At 41.3% G+C, this 17,680-nt stretch overlaps 1 protein-coding gene across 3 annotated transcripts in view; it reads right to left on the bottom strand.

Annotated features, from left to right (window-relative positions):
* SLC7A2 (solute carrier family 7 member 2) overlaps nt 1–17,680 on the bottom strand; it is a 166,848-nt gene that overhangs the window by 22,343 nt on the left and 126,825 nt on the right. For 2 of the 3 annotated variants that reach the window (XM_040334605.1, XM_040334609.1), the window contains exons 6-8: nt 13,442–13,664; nt 6,390–6,529; nt 347–449 (exon numbers count right to left, since the gene is read on the bottom strand). In XM_040334605.1, coding sequence (XP_040190539.1) covers nt 347–449; nt 6,390–6,529; nt 13,442–13,664 — 466 coding nt within the window. Of the gene's footprint in view, nt 1–346; nt 450–5,245; nt 5,383–6,389; nt 6,530–13,441; nt 13,665–17,680 lie in introns of all 3 variants that reach the window. The other variant, XM_040334610.1, reaches the window with a different exon arrangement.

Here is a 17,680-nt window from a genome sequence, read left to right on the forward strand (position 1 = left end):
TATGCAAATGAGGGAGATACGCCGATTCACAAACGTACTTGCGCCCGGCGCATAATATACACGGTTTGCGTAAGTCGTACGTCTGGCGTAAAGTTATTCCCCATATATGAGGCGCAACTCATGCTAAGGTATGGACCAGGGAACACAGCCGTCATATTTTTTTATAGTTTTTTTTATAGTCCGGCCCTCTAACGGTCTGGGGGACAGTGAACCGGCCCCCTGTTTAAAAAGTTTGAGGACCCCTGATGTAGAAGAACGAGAAAGAAGGTAGTACTATGAAGATAAATGTCATACTATCTCAATTTTCTTGTTGTATGGAAAATGACATGAATAGAATATACTGTACCGGAGAATAAGAACACAGGCTGCCACAAGAGAATAGGCCAGGAGTGTTCCGATGGACATCATGTCAACCAAAGCTTTCAGGTCGAACAGAAACGCCATTATGGCTAAAAAGGCAGAAAGTGAAAAAGGCAAAGCATGTTAACACTTAGAATGTGAGTAGAACCATTTACTGTAGAAACTAGGATTGGAAATATCTTTATATGATCAACCTATTTAGATTAATTTAGATCATATTCTTTCATGACCTTACAAAAACCTATAATCCACAGGAAACATAAAATCAAGATGAACAGTTACAGGTTTTGGAGGTTCAAAGGAATGACTGCATTTATGCCCAATCCAAACATAAAATGCTTGTTAAAATCAAAATATATGTCAAAATACCAGGGGCCATTAGGTCAAAACTGTATTATTTCATTAACTGCTTGCCGACCAGCCGCCGCAGTTATACGTCGGCACTGCTAGGTGAGATCACGTAGCTATACGTCATCTCGCCGAGCAGCCAATAGGGGCACGCGTGCGCCGCCGGCAGGCGCGATCATCGCCGGGCACCCGCTATCGCTCGTTACAGAGCGAGGACCGGGAGCTGTGTGTGAAAACACACAGCTCCCGGTCCTGTCAGGGGAGAAATGCCTAACCGCATATGAACAGCGATCAGTCATTTCCCCTAGTGAGTCCACCCAACCTACAGTTAGAACACACCCAGGGAACGTACTTAACCCCTTCCCCGCCCCCTAGTGTTAACCCCTTCCCTGCCAGTGGCATTTTTATAGTAATCCAATGCATTTTTATAGCACTGATCGCTATAAAAATGCCAATGGTCCCAAAAATGTGTCAAAAGTGTCCGAAGTGTCCGCCATATTGTCGCAGTACCAAAAAAAAAACCGCTGATCGCCGCCATTACTAGTAAAAAAAAAATATTAATAAAAATGTCATAAAACTACCCCCCTATTTTGTAAACGCTATAACGCTATAACTTTTGCGCAAACCAATCAATAAACACATATTGCAATTTTTTTTTTACGAAAAATATGTAGAAGAATACGTATCGGCCTAAAATGAGGAAAAAAATTGTTTTTTATATATTTTTGGGGGATATTTATTATAGCAAAAAGTAAAAAATATTGCATTTTTTTCAAAATTGTCGCTCTATTTTTGTTTATAGCGCAAAAACTAAAAACCGCAGAGGTGATCAAATACCTCCAAAAGAAAGCTCTATTTGTGGGGAAAAAGGACGCCAATTTTGTTTGGGAGCCACGTCGCAAGACCGCGCAATTGTCAGTTAAAGCGACGCAGTGCCGAATCGCAAAAAGTGCTCTGGTCTTTGACCAGCAATATGGTCCAGGGCTGAAGTGGTTAAATAGTACAAATGATTTTCAATCTTTGGAAGCATACTTCACTTACTGATATTTCTTATCATGTTTAGAATTAAGGTCCACATTGACAGATTATTTAATATTCTTTGTATAGAATACATTAACAATATACATGCAAAAAAAAGTTTTTCTGATTCCAAAGCAGGCTTAGTCTTGCAAGCAACACCCTATTGTGTACATGTATGAAAAACATGCACACAAAACTGCAAAATGACCATCATGTTTTGTTTATTACTTTGGCAATGGTTATTTAAACTTAATATTTTAGTTAATTTTTGTAATATACATGTTTACAATGCATTCCACCACATTGAAAAGACAAATTTCAGTGTCATTCCACTGGGCTAAGTATGGGAATGTTTCATTCAGTAGTATGTACTAAAGTATACCATGATGGACATTTTACATAAAAAAAAGGAAATCACCAACAAGGTACAAATCTGTAGCATGCAACACCATTTACTCTGTCCTCTTTCAAGTCTAGATTACAATCTCAGGAACCTCCTAATATTTTACCAGCAATACAAAACAGCCAAAACCCAAGAAATAGAAATGAGCAAATAACTATTCTAGATGGTCTGAGATGAATATATATATATATATATATATATATATATATATATATATATATATATATATATATATATATATATATATATATATATATATATATATATATATTTATATATATATTTATATATATATATATATATATATATATATATATATATATATATATATATATATATATATATATAAAATATTGATGTATGCTCAGAGATAGATGGTAAAAATGTGACATTCTTTAGTTTAGAAAATAGATGGGCTTGATGACCATTGCTTGTGGAATATCCCGTTATTTGTATTTTTTAATTGTTCATAAGGTCTAATAATTAGTAACACAATACTAAAATGGTGTTCTCATTACATGTCTTGTATGAAAGCAGATAGATCAGCAGACACTGCATCTATTTTTTTTAACGATGCAGGAATGGTAAAAACTGGGAAATGGCTAATTCCAGAGTGGTCCTTTAGTGTTACTTTTCTTACAAAGTGATTTAAGATGGCCATACATGGATCAAAATTCAGCCGGATTAGCAGGGATTGGCTGAATTTCAGCCCATGTACAGTATGGGTAGATGGTTAAACAGTAGTCAATTTACTCATCAAATTGTACAGACGCTTTGTTGGGAAATGTTGGCTTGAAAAGCACTGCAGGCTTTAATCTGCAGTGTTGATCAGTTTATTCTGACAGCTGGGAGGTCTCCCTGCTGTCAGAAAACAAAGACACAGCAGGGAGGATTTCCCCAGACGCCTTGAGTGGGTTAATGGTGGATGCAACAGAATGGCCCGGGACACCCAGAGACTTTGGAAGGATGGGGGGTACTCCTGTGCCAGCGTCACTAATGACTCTTGGGTCTAGGGTCATCCTGTGCCCCTTTTGGGCATAGGGTGACTGAGAAATATTAATTATAAATTACATGAGATGGGACATTACTGATAATTCATGTTTTGCAGGATATCTTGGAATATTACAGGTTGTTAAAGTCTGACTCCAAATGGAGTGTTTTCATTCAATGGGGGGGACACATGCTTTTGAGGTGTTAATTGCGTCTGCTCCTAGACATTCCATTGTGAGATGCTAATGACACTGTTGGTGTGAGAAGCCTATTGATGATCAGGTGTGAATAGCCTATTATTGCGGAGACGGGACATCTGGGGGGATGACTAATAATCAACTCAACTGAATGTCATTGTCTAAGAGAGTGTGTATTGAAGTGCCTTGTGGGTGGACTTGATTCATTGTTCACTTGGTTTCTAAAACTGTATATAAGAAAGCTAAGTTACCATTAATAGTGTTCATACATTTTGAAACCAGTAACAGAGCTTGTCTCGTTATTCTGGGAAATGAGATGGATCGTGTCTGATGTCTGTCGGACTGTCGGATAAGCTGTCGTGGGGCGATGGAATGGCATATCGTAAACGGTGGTGACCGTTACAGTGGAATTTTTTCTTTTTCATTTAACCCTGCTGGTTGAAAAAAAACCTGACTCATCTATGGGCTGCCCCAAGCTAGTAAAAAGGTGCCCCATCTATAACACATGAACATACTTTTGGGATTGTTCTTGTTTTCACAAAGGCATAACTCTTGTCAATCTTCACTCAGATTTGAGGGACTTGGTTTTAATATAAGCAGATTGGAAGTAGAGTTTGGTGTGGTTTACAAAGTCCTGCGTTTTCATTCTGGAAAGCTGGAACAAACCTTCACTGACTAAACAGCTAAAAACTAATTTCTATGCATTACTTTAAATAAGTATGCATTACTTTATTGCTTTTCCATGGAATAAATTAATACTAATTGTACAGGAGACTTGGGGATGCTCACCCATGCAGGGTGAAGGGTTCTGGTAATAAAGGGGAAAATTTACTTTTATTTTTTGCAAGATTGTTAAGTCTGTATATGGGACCCGGAATTCAAAGACTTGGAGAGACTTTGGGTGGGAAAGAGCCTCCAACCCAGATTACGTGGACATGAATGGGTTAATCAGACGGCAGGAAATGCCTGAATAATGAACAAGAAGCAGTTAGCAGGGGTCTGTGAGTTGGAGAGAAGGAGGACACAGTTGTGTGAGGACTGTGGTCTGCCTTGTGACTAAGACACTGTTACTGCTAAGCTCTTGTGACAATTTTGAACCCCTAAACTGGTGGGAACTTTAAAACCCTTTGGTGGGACACGTGTGTGAAAGTGGTGAGCCGAAAGCTTATGTTTGTGTTTCAGAAGTGTGGCCTTTTTTGTTTCGTTTTTCCATGCTGAATTAAGCGGTTTTTGTTTAACGTATGGAAAATAAAGGGTGTTGCTTTCACTAACACGGCTGGCTGGTGATGCAGGACTACTCCATTATACATATAAAAAACACGGATTTCTATAAACATGTTAAATTTTATTGCTGGCTTTCAAAGACATAAAGTTTGAGGACACAAGTAAACAGTGGCTACCGATTTGTTTTAGTTTGCAAGTTTCTAGATAAGTCAGATATTCTTTAAGTGTACATGCCACTCACAATGGACATTTTGTGATTAGAAATAAGTCTAATGCTTATTAACACCTTTGCCCATTCTTCCTAGCTTAATGCTGTTGATATGTGAACCAATATGCTAAGTGTACAGTCATACTGATTCAGACCAAACAAATAAAGCTTGTTATAGGCAACATGTACACTTTAAAAGTACTCCATATGTTATTAGTCATATCATACTTTGCTATATAATATAATGCATGCATATATACCTTTGTTTAAGAAGTAGTAATTGACAAAAAAAAGACAAAGAGTATTTTAATAATGATTAATGTACCCATCAATTATGTACAATTAAGTCTGAATTTGCTTAAATCTTAAATTATGGCAGTAGCTCACCCACGACCTACATGCAGAGAAGACTGAAAGCAGGTTCCATAAACAAACTTGCATGCAAACCTCCATGAACCCGGTCCAAGAAGTCCTGTTTTTTTTATCACATCTTACCAGAGATCACACCTGCAGTCAACGTGGCAGCAACTGGTGACTGCCGTTCACTCACGTTGGAAAGAAATCTAAATAGTAAACCGTCTCTTGCCATGGCAAACAGAATTCGGGGAAGAGGAAACATAGAGCCCAGCAGGCTAGAATAGAAAAATGATGGATGTTGAGAAATTGCCTTCAGCACTACAGAACTACAAGGGTGTACTCTAAGTCTAAGCAAGCCCAAAAGGGAATGAAACAAGGCTTTGTTAGGTTACTCATATACCCTTGGAACCACGGGTACCTAAACAGTACTTAAATGTCAGGTATTTAGAGGTCACATCCACTCCAAACGAATACTGCATTTTTGTACAGACATGCAGATATCCAGCTTCTAATATCTTTCAGGAACACTGAAGAGAGATGTCTCTGTCATAATTTCACTCCCTTGCAGAGGCCATCGTGAAAGCATTACAACTTGGTTGACGGATTTACCATTTACTTACCGGTATATATTTTACCTGCTTTGCTTAATATCAACAGAAGGGGGTTTGGAGTTGTGAAATTTGGCAGAGAGATCCAATTACAGCAGTCCATAAGAAATTAAAGGAAGCAGTAGATGAATTAACCCACCAACATCCAGACAAATCTGAAATAATTTCCTATGGATGGACAAAGTTTTAGGCCTCGTACACACGACCGAGTTTCTCGGCAAAAACCAGCAAGAAGGGAGATTTTTTTTGCAGAGGAAACCGGTCGTGTGTACATTTTCGTCGAGGAAACTGTCGAGAAACTCGACGAGCCAAAAAGAGAGCAGGTTCTATATTTCCTTGACGGGAATGGAGAAAATTGGCTTGTCGAGTTCCTCGACAGCCTGACAAGGAACTCGACGAGGAAAACGTTGTGTTTCGCCCGTCGAGTTCCTCGGTCGTGTGTACGAGGCTTCAGCTTTATGTGGTTCTCAAGGGTACATCGTAAAAAATGATGGAAGAAAGTACAAAAATAAATGTAGGATGTAAAATGGATTTAAGTATAGCATGTGTAGGGAAAGTTCAGAGCTCTGAGAAGCTGAAACAAACAAAGCACATATCATTTTGACATCAATTTACACAGTTAAAAAAGTTTTCCTTTTTTGTGTCATTGAAAGTTTACTTCTGAGTAATCTCACCTGCCACTGCACCAGACGACAGGGTGGCAATTACAGGGGTCTTCGTCCTGGGACTGATCTGAGCTAGGAATTTGAAAAGCAAGCCATCCTCCGCCATAGCATAGATTACACGGGGCATTGGAAAAATGGATCCGAGCAGACTGAATAAAGATCAAACACATGCAACAAGGCAAACACTGGTCATGCAAGACTGTGAGACAGAAATTAATTGATAATCACAGTTAACTGGCCACCACCACCAAAGCCACGAGATTATAGAGAATTAATAGAGCTAGTAGCCTAGAACATCAGAAAAAGTACGTTTTCAACTTCACCCATCCTAGTCCAAGCAGGTGTCACTGTATACAGAGCATTCCTGATGCCTTTAGCAGTCATAAGGTGTCAGTCTACCCAAATCTAATATTTCATTTTTTTGACTCCAGCTAAATATCTTCCAACTTCCCAGGTTCCGTAGGTTCCTTCTACTTTGGGTACCTCACTTTTACTGTTAAAGAGACTCTGTTGTTAAACCTAAAACTTTTAGATAAAGGGACCATGACAAAAAAGAACCTTCTAACCTCTTCTGCTGCCTGGAACACTGTATGATGCAGTTGTAAGGAAAAATTGCCTTTAGGGAGTGTCAGATTCCTGGTTTCCCACAGAATGCTGCAGCATCTCCCATCAACCTCCTATCTCTGTATAGGACAAAGTAGTGATGTTGGGGCAATGGATGAACCCACCAAGAACAGCGGTGAACCATGAATCTGACACTCCCGAAAGTGCTGTTTTCTCCATACTCTTGCTTATTACTGCAGCAGGAAGAGTGAGCATTTAAGATCCTCCTTCCAGGAAACCCTTTAGTTTAGGTTTTCATTTTAGAAGTTTTAATTTATATCATGGAGAGTTTAGAAAAATAAGTGGGACTCCTTAGTTCAAGAGGCACCGCTGATGAAGTTTGTAAGACATATAGGAAGTCAAATAGTGGCTTAAGTCAACAGTATCCACTAAAATTTGGTTTTGGCTGGGCTGCCCCTAGTATTTCAAAGTAAAATATATTGTCATCAACAAACATTAACTGGATAGCTATTTAATCAGTTTGAGATGAGCAAATTTGGCAGCTGACTCCTTAGGACATACAAATGGACCAGTAATGCTCTTTAAAGGGGTTGTAAAGGTAAAACAAATTTTTCCTAAATAACTTCCTTTACCTTAGTGCAGTCCTCCTTCACTCACCTCATCCCTCGATTTTTCTTTTCAATATCCTTATTTTTTCTGAGAAATCCTCACTTCCTGTTCTTCTGTCTGTAACTCCATACAGTAATGCAAGGCTTTCTCCCTGGTGTGGAGTGTCGTGCTCGCCCCCTCCCTTGGACTACAGGAGAGTCAGGACGCCCACTAACACACAGCTCCTTTCTCTATCTGCAACGTAGAGAGCGTCCTGACTCTCCTGGAGTCCAAGGGAGGAGCGATCACGACACTCCACACCAGGGAAAAAGCCTTGCATTACTGTGTGGAGTTACAGACAGAAGAACAGGAAGTGAGGATTTCTCAGAAGAAATTAGGACATTTAAAAGCAAAATCGAGGGATGAGATAAGTGAAGGAGGACTGCACTAAGGTGAAGGAAGCTATTTAGGAAAATGTTTTTACCTTTACAACCCCTTTAAGCTGTGCTCTATTTTTTGTTAAAGTAGAACTATAGTAAGTAAAGCTTAATTTTTTCATTTTGGATGGAGCAAGGGAGGGTTATAACCCCTGTCCCATAGCCAAGATTGCGCAGATTTCCCTTCACTTCCTTTCCCATAGCCAAACAGGAAGTGATAGGAAATCCCTGCAGATAAGGGAATTCATTAGGGACCCCCAGGTCACCAGAACTACTGTACCCAGTGGAAGATTTCCCCTCTATTACTTTTCCAGGGACAACCCATTTGTTTTGATTTTGTTTTTACTTTCTTTTTCAATTATAACGGTAAACAGTACAGATAGAGAGGGTAAATCTCCCTAATGGGGGCACAGACAGCAATAAAAATGGACAGGGATTCTAATTTCTCTCCACTCTCTGTATAACATTTGTTTTGCCTTTAGTTATACTTTAAGGCCCCTTTCACACGGTCGGACCGTCCAGGTTCGCCTGTCAGTTTTGTCAGCACTCCAAGCAAGCCTACATGTCCGCTGATATCCGACCCGATCTGATCCACTAAAATCAGACGTATGGCGATACGTCGCCATCCGTCCATGGCGGATCGGATCGGGTGAGATCTGATGACAACGGACATGCTGTCCGTTGTCATCAGATCTCTCCATAAGAGACAGGGGCGCTTGACAAAACCCTACCTGCTCAGTGAGCAGAGAGGGACCTGTCATCCGCAGGCTCAGCGGAGATCAGCGGAGAGATCTCCCGCTGAGCTGGCGGAAACTGGCTGGCTCCGTAGCGACGGAGTCCACCTTGTGTGAATGAAGCCTAACAATCACACTGTGAAGATCTGAGTTTTTTTTGCAAATTTATTAACTTTTACATATTTATAAGGCAAGCATAAACATCACTCTGATGATCTAGACAAGGGTATCTCAACTCTACTTTCAAGTACCCCATTAATTATATTTCAAATTTGCACTGAGGGACTGGGATGGAGATCAGAGCAATGGTGCCACTCACTGTCCCCACTGGGGAGTATGCAATTAAGCTTTTTTTATTTTTATAGCTGTAGGCATTCATTTAAATAGGATGCTCTCTGTACACCATTTTTTAAATCCTATAGATATGAGTTTTAAGGGGTAGTTGAAACTAGTAGATGAGAATTCCGTAGTCTAGAGAAAAGAAAGGTCAAGTATAGAGCCCCATAGCAGAAAACCAACATTCAGATCACTGTAATAAATGCAGAAGGCTGACTCTTTGTAAGTGCATATTATTAGGTAAGCAAATCTGTATAGTGCATTGGCTTATGACAGATGCATATATATCCACCACCACATTAAGCCTCAGCAGGTCCAGGAAGCTGAGCCAGGTCAGGCAAGGAGATCGCTAATTAAAAAGTGGGTCTGGATTTGAAGGGCTCAATAAAACTCTTATTATAGTGGCTGAAATGTGTGCCATACAACTTGAACATTTAAAGAAAACAGTTGGCAAAATTGTAACAAATGTAAAGCTGAACTGTGGGCAAACAGATAAATACACGGATAAAATATATATATATATGTAGATTTACCTGACAAAGTTTTCTCATTTTGTCAGTCATGTTCTGAAATTTACATCCAGGTTGCTGAGCCCAACTTATTTAATGCATTCAAAGAGGAACTGCAGTCTGCTCACATAATTTGTAATAAAAACATCTTTTCCATTCTGAAGCTTCCCTCCAACCACTTTGCAGTATATTTTATATATACTGTGATTCTGTACTTGCCAAATATGCTGCAGAAATCTCCCTCCACTAAGCCTGGCTGCAGCCATTTTAACTGTGGGCAGCTAAAGCTGCTGCCTGTTCACTGCCTGGATTTACACAGACACGCAGGGGCACACCTCCAGCTCTGAGAGCCCTACAACTCTCATTGGCCCTGTTATGACTCATCCCCCCTCCCTTCCTGTCAGGAGAGTGAGAGAGAGAGATGTGCATGATGTCATAAGCCTAGGCTAATGACCAGACAAGAAACAGGAAGTGGGCTGTATAAGGTATTTTACTGGCAGAAAAATAATGTTTTACTATCAAAAGTTAAAACAACTAGGGCAGAAGATTTAATAGATGGAAAGATGAAAAAAATTACTGAAGGTCTGCTTTAACCACTTCCCGTCCGCACGGCGGGTTTTTACAGCCACATTGTGGCTCTGAATTGCCGGGAGGCCGTCTTTATACGGCCTCCGGGCCACTGGGGGGCGCGCGAGCGGTGCCGGCAGCGAGCGTGCTAGCCCGCCGCGTCAGTCAGGTGCCGATGCGCGTGCCTGGCGACCGCGATGTCTGCCAGGCACCCGCGATCGGCGGTCACGGAGACAGGGACGTGGAGCTCTGTGTGTAAACTGCGTGACAGTGCTGAAATTTCACCTGGGCAGGAAGGGGGTATATGTGCCCAGTAAGCAAGTGGTTAAGCAATACAGCCTGGTCACTTTCTTGGACCCATCTTATGATTGGACAATAAAGGAGCATCTCTCTGCTCTCGTCCTATTCGCTTGTTACTTGTCAACACGTGTGTATATAGCACACCTGACTGGCTCCCAGTGCTGCTTCTACCTATCCTAGTACTGCTTTTCAGGGGATAACTAGCAGCATAAATTTGACTCGTTAATCAACAGTATCCACATTTCAACAACTTTCACACAGTGATTTTTTAATGAACACATAATTGCACTCATTGGCGTATTTTATATCTGCCTAAAGTTCAGCTTTTACAGATTTAACCTTGTATAAAGAGCACAAAACAAAACTCTCAACATGACATTACTAGGCAGATAAGATGGCATATTTGGGTGAACTTTCTAACTAGTTTATCTTAAATATTGTACTTAAATACATATATGTGTAAGGGCAGCAAAGTTGGTTCAGTTAGTGGTGATTTCTAATTGGTTGCTATGGGTTACTGCGTATTGCATATTATCCTTGCTCATGGCACTCTCTTAGTTCCTAACCCTATGCTTGTTTATAGAATTTAAGAGCCCTTTCACACTGAGGCGCTGCAAAAATGCCCTAAAACGTCTTTAGCGCTATTACCGCGTTTTTACCATGTTTTTAGGGCGCTAGCGGTAAAATTAACGCAACGCTGCGGGCGTTTTAACAGCGTTTTTCCAGCGTTATTGAAGCATAGGAAATTTCATTCCTGCTGTTGTAGATGCTCTTTTTTTTGCTTGCATGTTTTGATTTTAGGGAGATCATGTGACTTTTCTACAGCTCAGAGCGGATTATAGGCGCTATTCAGGCGTTTTTACAGTGCTTACAATTCCTTTCAACGAAGAGGGGTGTTTTTGTAGCGTTTTTTTCAGCGCCCAAAAGCTGCTCCAAAGATGCTGCTTGCAGGAATTTTCTCAACGCCCCGCCAGCGCAACGCCTCAGTGTGAAAGGGTCCATTGAGATGCATGATGAGCGTTTTATGAGCGTTTTAAGAGAGCTATTTTTAACACTAAAACGCTGTAAAAACTCTACAGTGTGAAAGGGGTCTAAATGTATGTAAAAAAAAAACAGCATGCCAAATGCAACTAACTATAACGCAGGGGTGGACTGACAACCCATGGGGCCCCCGGGCAATAGAAGATTATGGGGCCCCTGGGCTTACAGATGGCCACCATGCCAGGAGGCAGTGCAGAGGCGGGGCAGCTAAAATCTCAGGATTTTCACATCAAAAGCATGTCGGTTTAAGACATAGCAGGGACAGATGTAAAAAAAACACAGATTTTTTCATACTGTCCCTGGTTTTATTGAGCCTGGCAACCCTGATGGGGCCCCCTAGTGGCATGGGGCTCTCGGGCAGTGCCCGAAAGTCCCAATGGTCAGTCCGCCCCTGCTATAACGACATAGCTTTTATCATGCACTTTGTGTGTCATATGCATTTACATGTTTGGAATATCACTTGTGATAATGGGGTCATTTGTGATCTTCCTACAGGTGATAATACATGCCACTGGTGTCCATTACTGTGCAGAGAGTGTTCCCACTAGTTGGGGCCTAGTAGAAGTATTGCATAAGCACTGGAAGATGAATATAGAAAAGGGTCTTGACTCTCAGACAATTTATTTCTGGAAATCTTCCCTTCTGTTGTTGTTGAGGAATATCTACCAGTTTTATAGCCATAAGTCTGATAATATTTCAATATGCTAGCATTGCTCCCAGGCACACTAAAGGCCCATACACACCATCAGACTTTTTGACAACAACGATCCGACAGACGTGTTTCATCGGACAATCGACCGTCTGTATGCTCCATCGGACAATTGTTTTCGGTTTTTTAACGGACAAATATTCGCTGTGAATGCTCTCAAACTTTCCAACAACAAATGTTCGATGTGTACACAAGTCCATCGGACTAAAATCCGAAATAAAAACACGCATGCTCAGAGCCAATGCTAAACATCAGACAACAATAGCAGAAGTTGCCAAAAGGGTGGCGATAAAGAGCTGAAAAAACACATGATTTGGTGAATGTTGGCTGAAAATGTTCTGCCGTGTGTATGCAGAACAAGTTCACAGCCAACGCCCTTCGGACCAAAATTCATGAAAAAAATCAGATGGAAGTCCGATCGTGTGTATGAGACTTATGACTGAGACCAGAACAAAGTGCCAGAATGGCGCAAGTGGCTAGTCCCTGGGTGCAATCACTCTCTAAAGGGAAATGATTTACAGAATATTCTTTGAGTAAATAAGCCCAAATGGTAGACCCTTAAAACAAAATGCACAGTCATTGGTTCAAACAGATTTGGAGAATCAGGCTGCAATTATATTTTAGCAAATGTCAACGATAAAGCGGTAATAAACCCAAAAGCAAATATTTGATATATTGCAGCTCACCAATTCTTAGATGTGAGTGCTGCATTTGTTTTCTTTTTTAGACTTTCTTTCCAATATCTTCACCTGGCAAGTCTGTTGTTTTTCAAAACAAGTTCTCTTCCAGATGTATCAGTTTAAATGGATGAAACAAACCATTTAGCAGGGATATTTACAATGATCAGATTGTATTGATTCTTGTAAACCTTTATCCCAAAATGAAAATTTTTTTTTTGCTTTTACTGATTATAACGTGTGTTGGCAGACAATTTTAAAGCATGCTATCCCACATTTGTTGGCGGAAAATCTGACAACAATTGTCCGATACAAACGGTTGGATTTTCCGACAATAGCCTGTCATCACTCAATTCCCGTTGGATAATCTGATCGGGTGTACGAGGCTTTACTGGCCAGATCAGCAGGTGAAAATAGAGTGAAAAGGCCTAAAAAAATCAATGCAGTCATCTCATCTAATGCTTGTTAAGCTGCCATACACAAGAATCACAGCTGTAGTATGATCTAGAGAAAGCCATTCTTTATACTATGTTCCCTATTCAGCACAATACACTAGTTTTAACTTGTTCACATTTTAGATATTGTAGTGAGGTATTTACCTGGTTGAGAGGGCACAAAGAGAACCAACAGCCACAACATATTTGGCAGGACCCCAGCCAACATACTCAAATGCAACAGGCAGTGGGCTCTTCTCATCCAGCAAGTAATATGGCATCATTAGGGTCAGAGCTGCTGATACTCCAAAATACGCCATAAAGCACACCAGCAGAGAGGTCACAATTCCAATGGGTATTGCTTTCTGTGGATTCCGTACTTCCTCCCCTGCAAGTAAACAGGTCAAAGCACAGGTTGAGAAAGATTCACTAATCGATGTTTGAACATGATCAGATATGCAAGTCAAAAAGGAAATCAGAACCACAGTTTTTTTTACTCAGCAATCATAATAATATACTCACGTCATAAACCCCTTCCTACTAATAACTATTGTATATACTCGAGTATAAGCCAAGTTTTTAAGCACATTTTTTGTGCTGAAAATGCTCCCCTCGGCTTATACTCAAGTCACCTTTTTGCTCCTGGACTTTGGAGACCCAGTACCGGCCGGTCCCATGGACCCCAAACTTGGCACACATATAGCCCCACTCTTCCTCTACAAATGTGCAAAGTTTGTTGTCCAGGGGACCTATGGCCAGGGAGCACTGATATTTCAAAGTCGGGTACCCCTTCCATAGACTCCCATGTTAAACAGTAATTTCTCCGGGAACTTTGGGGACCCGGTACCAGCCGGCCGTAGGTCCCCTGGAACTTGGCACACACGTAGCCCCAGTTCTCTTCTACAGGTGTGCAAAGTTTGCTGTCTGGGGGACCTACGGCCGGCGAGCACCAATTTTTCAAAGCCGGGCACCCCTTCTATATACTCCCATGTTAAACGTAAGTCTAGTCATGGGCACAGTGAGGCATGGGCACAGTGAGGCACAGTGAGGCATGGACACAGTGAGGCATGGGCACAGTGAGGCATGGACACAGTGAGGCATGGGCACAGTGAGGTATGGGCACAGTGAGGTATGGGCATAGTGAGGCATGGACACAATGAGGCATGGGCACAGTGAGGCATGGACACAGTGAGGCATGCACATGGACACAGTGAGGCAAAGTAAGGCACAGTAAGGCCCCGTACACACGTCTGAGGAACTCGACGGGCAAAACTCATCGTTTTGCTCGTCGAGTTCTGTGTGAAGCCGCCGAGGATCTCGGCGAGCCAACTTTCCTCATTGAACAATGAGGAAATAGAGAACATGTTCTCTATTTGGCTCGACGAGGAACTCGTCGGCTTCCTCGGCCGAAAGTGTACACACGCCCGGGTTTCTCGGCAGAATTCAGCTCCGACCGAGTTTCTGGCTGAATTCTGCCGAGAAGCTCGGTCGTGTGTACGGGGCCTAAGGCATGCAGATGGACACCCTAGGCTTATACTCGAGTCAATACGCTTTCCCATTTTTTTGTGGTAAAATTAGGTGCCTTGGCTTATATTCGGGTCGGCTTATACTCGAGTATATACGGTATTCTTTTAAGCATATCGAAACTCAAGTACAAAATGTAATCTACTGCAGCTTACCAGTCCTTAGTAGCACACTTGTTAAGGCCCATACACACGATCTGACTTTTTCACAACAACGGTCCGACGAACGTGTTTTATCGGACAATCCGACCGTGTGTGTGCTCCATCAGACAATTGTTTTTGGTTTTTCAACGGACAAATGTTCGCTGTGCATGCTCTCAAACTTTCCGTCAACAAATGTCCGATGGAGGATAATCCTATCGTGTGTACACAAGTCCATCGGACTAAAGTCCAAAGTACAAACACGCATGCTCAGAACCAATGCTAAAGATCAGCCAACAATAGCAGAAGTTGCCCAAAGGGTTAGCGGTAAAGAGCTGAAAAAAACATGTGATTTGGTGAAAGTTGGCTGAAAATGTTCTGCCGTGTGTATGCAAAACAAGTTCACGGCCAACGCCCATTCGGACAAAAATCCACTGAAAAGTCAGATGGAAGTCCGATCGTGTGTATGAGGCTATAGTGTGACATTGCACAGTCTCGGTACTGCGGAGAAGTGTTACACAAGCCTAGGACAGGACTACATAATATTTTCCCCTTATCCATTTTCCATCACAAATAGTGTCCTTTAGTCCACAGAGAGAACTGAGAACAATCAGGGCCGTCTTTACCGCAGGGCAAATGGGGCAGGTGCCCTGGGCCCTGTCACTGTTGGGGGCCCAAAGCAACCCCCTTTAAAAAAAAAAAAAAAAAAAAAAAATTTTTTTTTTTTTTAGGGGTCCGGAGGCCCCTAGGGGCCCGGAGCCCCCCAGGGCCCCAGATGGCAACCCCCCAATTTTGTATTTATTTTTAAATTAAAAAAAAATATTTTTAATATATTTTTAATATATATTTTAATATATTTTTATTTTTTATTAAAGGGACAATTTTTAGGGGTCCCCAGGGGCCCGGAGGCCCCAGATGGCAACGCCCCTTTTTTTATTTATTTTTAAATAAAAAATATATATATTTTTTTAATATATTTTTATTTTATTTTTTATTAAAGGGCCATTTTTTTTTAGAGGTCTGGGGGTCCCCAGGGACCCGTAGTTCCCCAGGGCCCCGAGCACAGAAAGCTACAAGCTCACTGGATTTCTGGCAAGATGTACTGCATCTATGGAGCAGCATCATTTCCCAAGGCTGCTTGCTTTTGATTTTCATTACAGAACATCTCCCTCCTATCTTCATAACATAGGAGAAGGTGTTCTGTGGTTCACAACGGAGAAATGGGCAGGGCTGATAACTCTTCTCACTGGATTCCTTCCATGGTGTTTTGCACTTATCAAAGAGCTTTCACAAAATGTCTTCAACTGAGCAAATTATCGAAGTTTATTGTTAGTATTTTCATACACTTCAAGAGTTAAGCCAGGTACATACTGGCCTGTGTGTATGTCAGTCCGACAGAAGCTGGACATTCAGTCGGCTTCTGTTGGACACGCATGCTGGAAAACCAATATCCGACAGACTCCCGATCAGCGCTCTCAGCCAATGACTGAGAGCGCTGATCAGAGTGTTCTGGTGAGGGGGGCTCAGTGGGGGAGTTTGCCGATCTAACCTCACATGGTTAGTACAGCGGCTCCGACCGGAGCTGGCAACTTATTTTTTTTTAAAGGGTTGAACGAAAAAAAAAACGAATAGTGTGTAGCCAGCTTTAAGGACTTGTTTTAAGGTTTATGTAAAACAATCAAGGATAACTCCCCCTACTGCCCCATGTTACACCTATATCTACAGTAGGTGCGGGGGTTTGTCTCCCCTGCAGCTGCTGTCACTTTTGAAATTTGCGTGGCTGTGCATGACTCTGTGAATGAATGAACGTTCTTGCTCATTAATGGCCATCTGTGGTTCTCAATAGAACATAAATGTGGTGATTACTACAATCGTAGTCCATTGACTGTTCCTCTTCCTCCAGCTCTCTAACTGAAAGTACAGTATGTACCTCGGTACTGACATGGAGCTGGAGGAAAAGTTTGCAGGAGCTTTGCCCTCACAATCTACTGATTTACAAAAACATAATAACTGCAATTTTTTTCTTGTATATGAGCAATTATTTTTTTTTTTGTAAAATGTAGGCTTAGCATTTAAGAATTTCCGTAGAGGAGAGAGTTTTTAGGGTGTGCAATAATGTGTAGGATACTGTATAACAACAGTAAAGACAACCCAGAAACACTGGCCCACATTCACAAAAGAGATACGACGGCGCATCTCCAGATACGCCGTCGCATCTCTGCCTAGCGCCGTCGTATCTATGCGACTGATTCATAGAATCAGTTACGCATAGATATTCAGTAGATCCGACAGGCGTAATGCCCCGTACACACCATCACTTTATGTGATGAAAAAAAACGACGTTTTTAAAAACGTCACTTTAATTGACTGTGTGTGGGGGAAAACGTCATTTTATGTCTTGTAAAAAACGACCAAAAAAAATTGCTTCAATTTTATGTGTCGTTTTTCAAAACGTCATTTTTTACTTCACAGAAATTGACCGTGTGTAGTAAAAAACGTCGTTTAAAACAACGTTTTTTCACCCGCGCATGCCCAGAAGCTACTTATGAAGCAAGCTTCAATGGAAAAAGTGGTGAGAACGTAACCTCGCTTTGCTAGAACATTGTGAGAAAAACGATGGTGTGTAGGCAACTTCGTCTTTAAAAATTGAAGTTTCAAAAACGTCATTTTTTACTTCACAGAAAATGTCGTTTTTTTTCATCACATAAAGTGATGGTGTGTACGGGGCATAAGTCTCTTA

This window comes from Rana temporaria, chromosome 1 (assembly GCF_905171775.1).
Source record: "Rana temporaria chromosome 1, aRanTem1.1, whole genome shotgun sequence".
Taxonomy (NCBI): domain Eukaryota; kingdom Metazoa; phylum Chordata; class Amphibia; order Anura; family Ranidae; genus Rana; species Rana temporaria.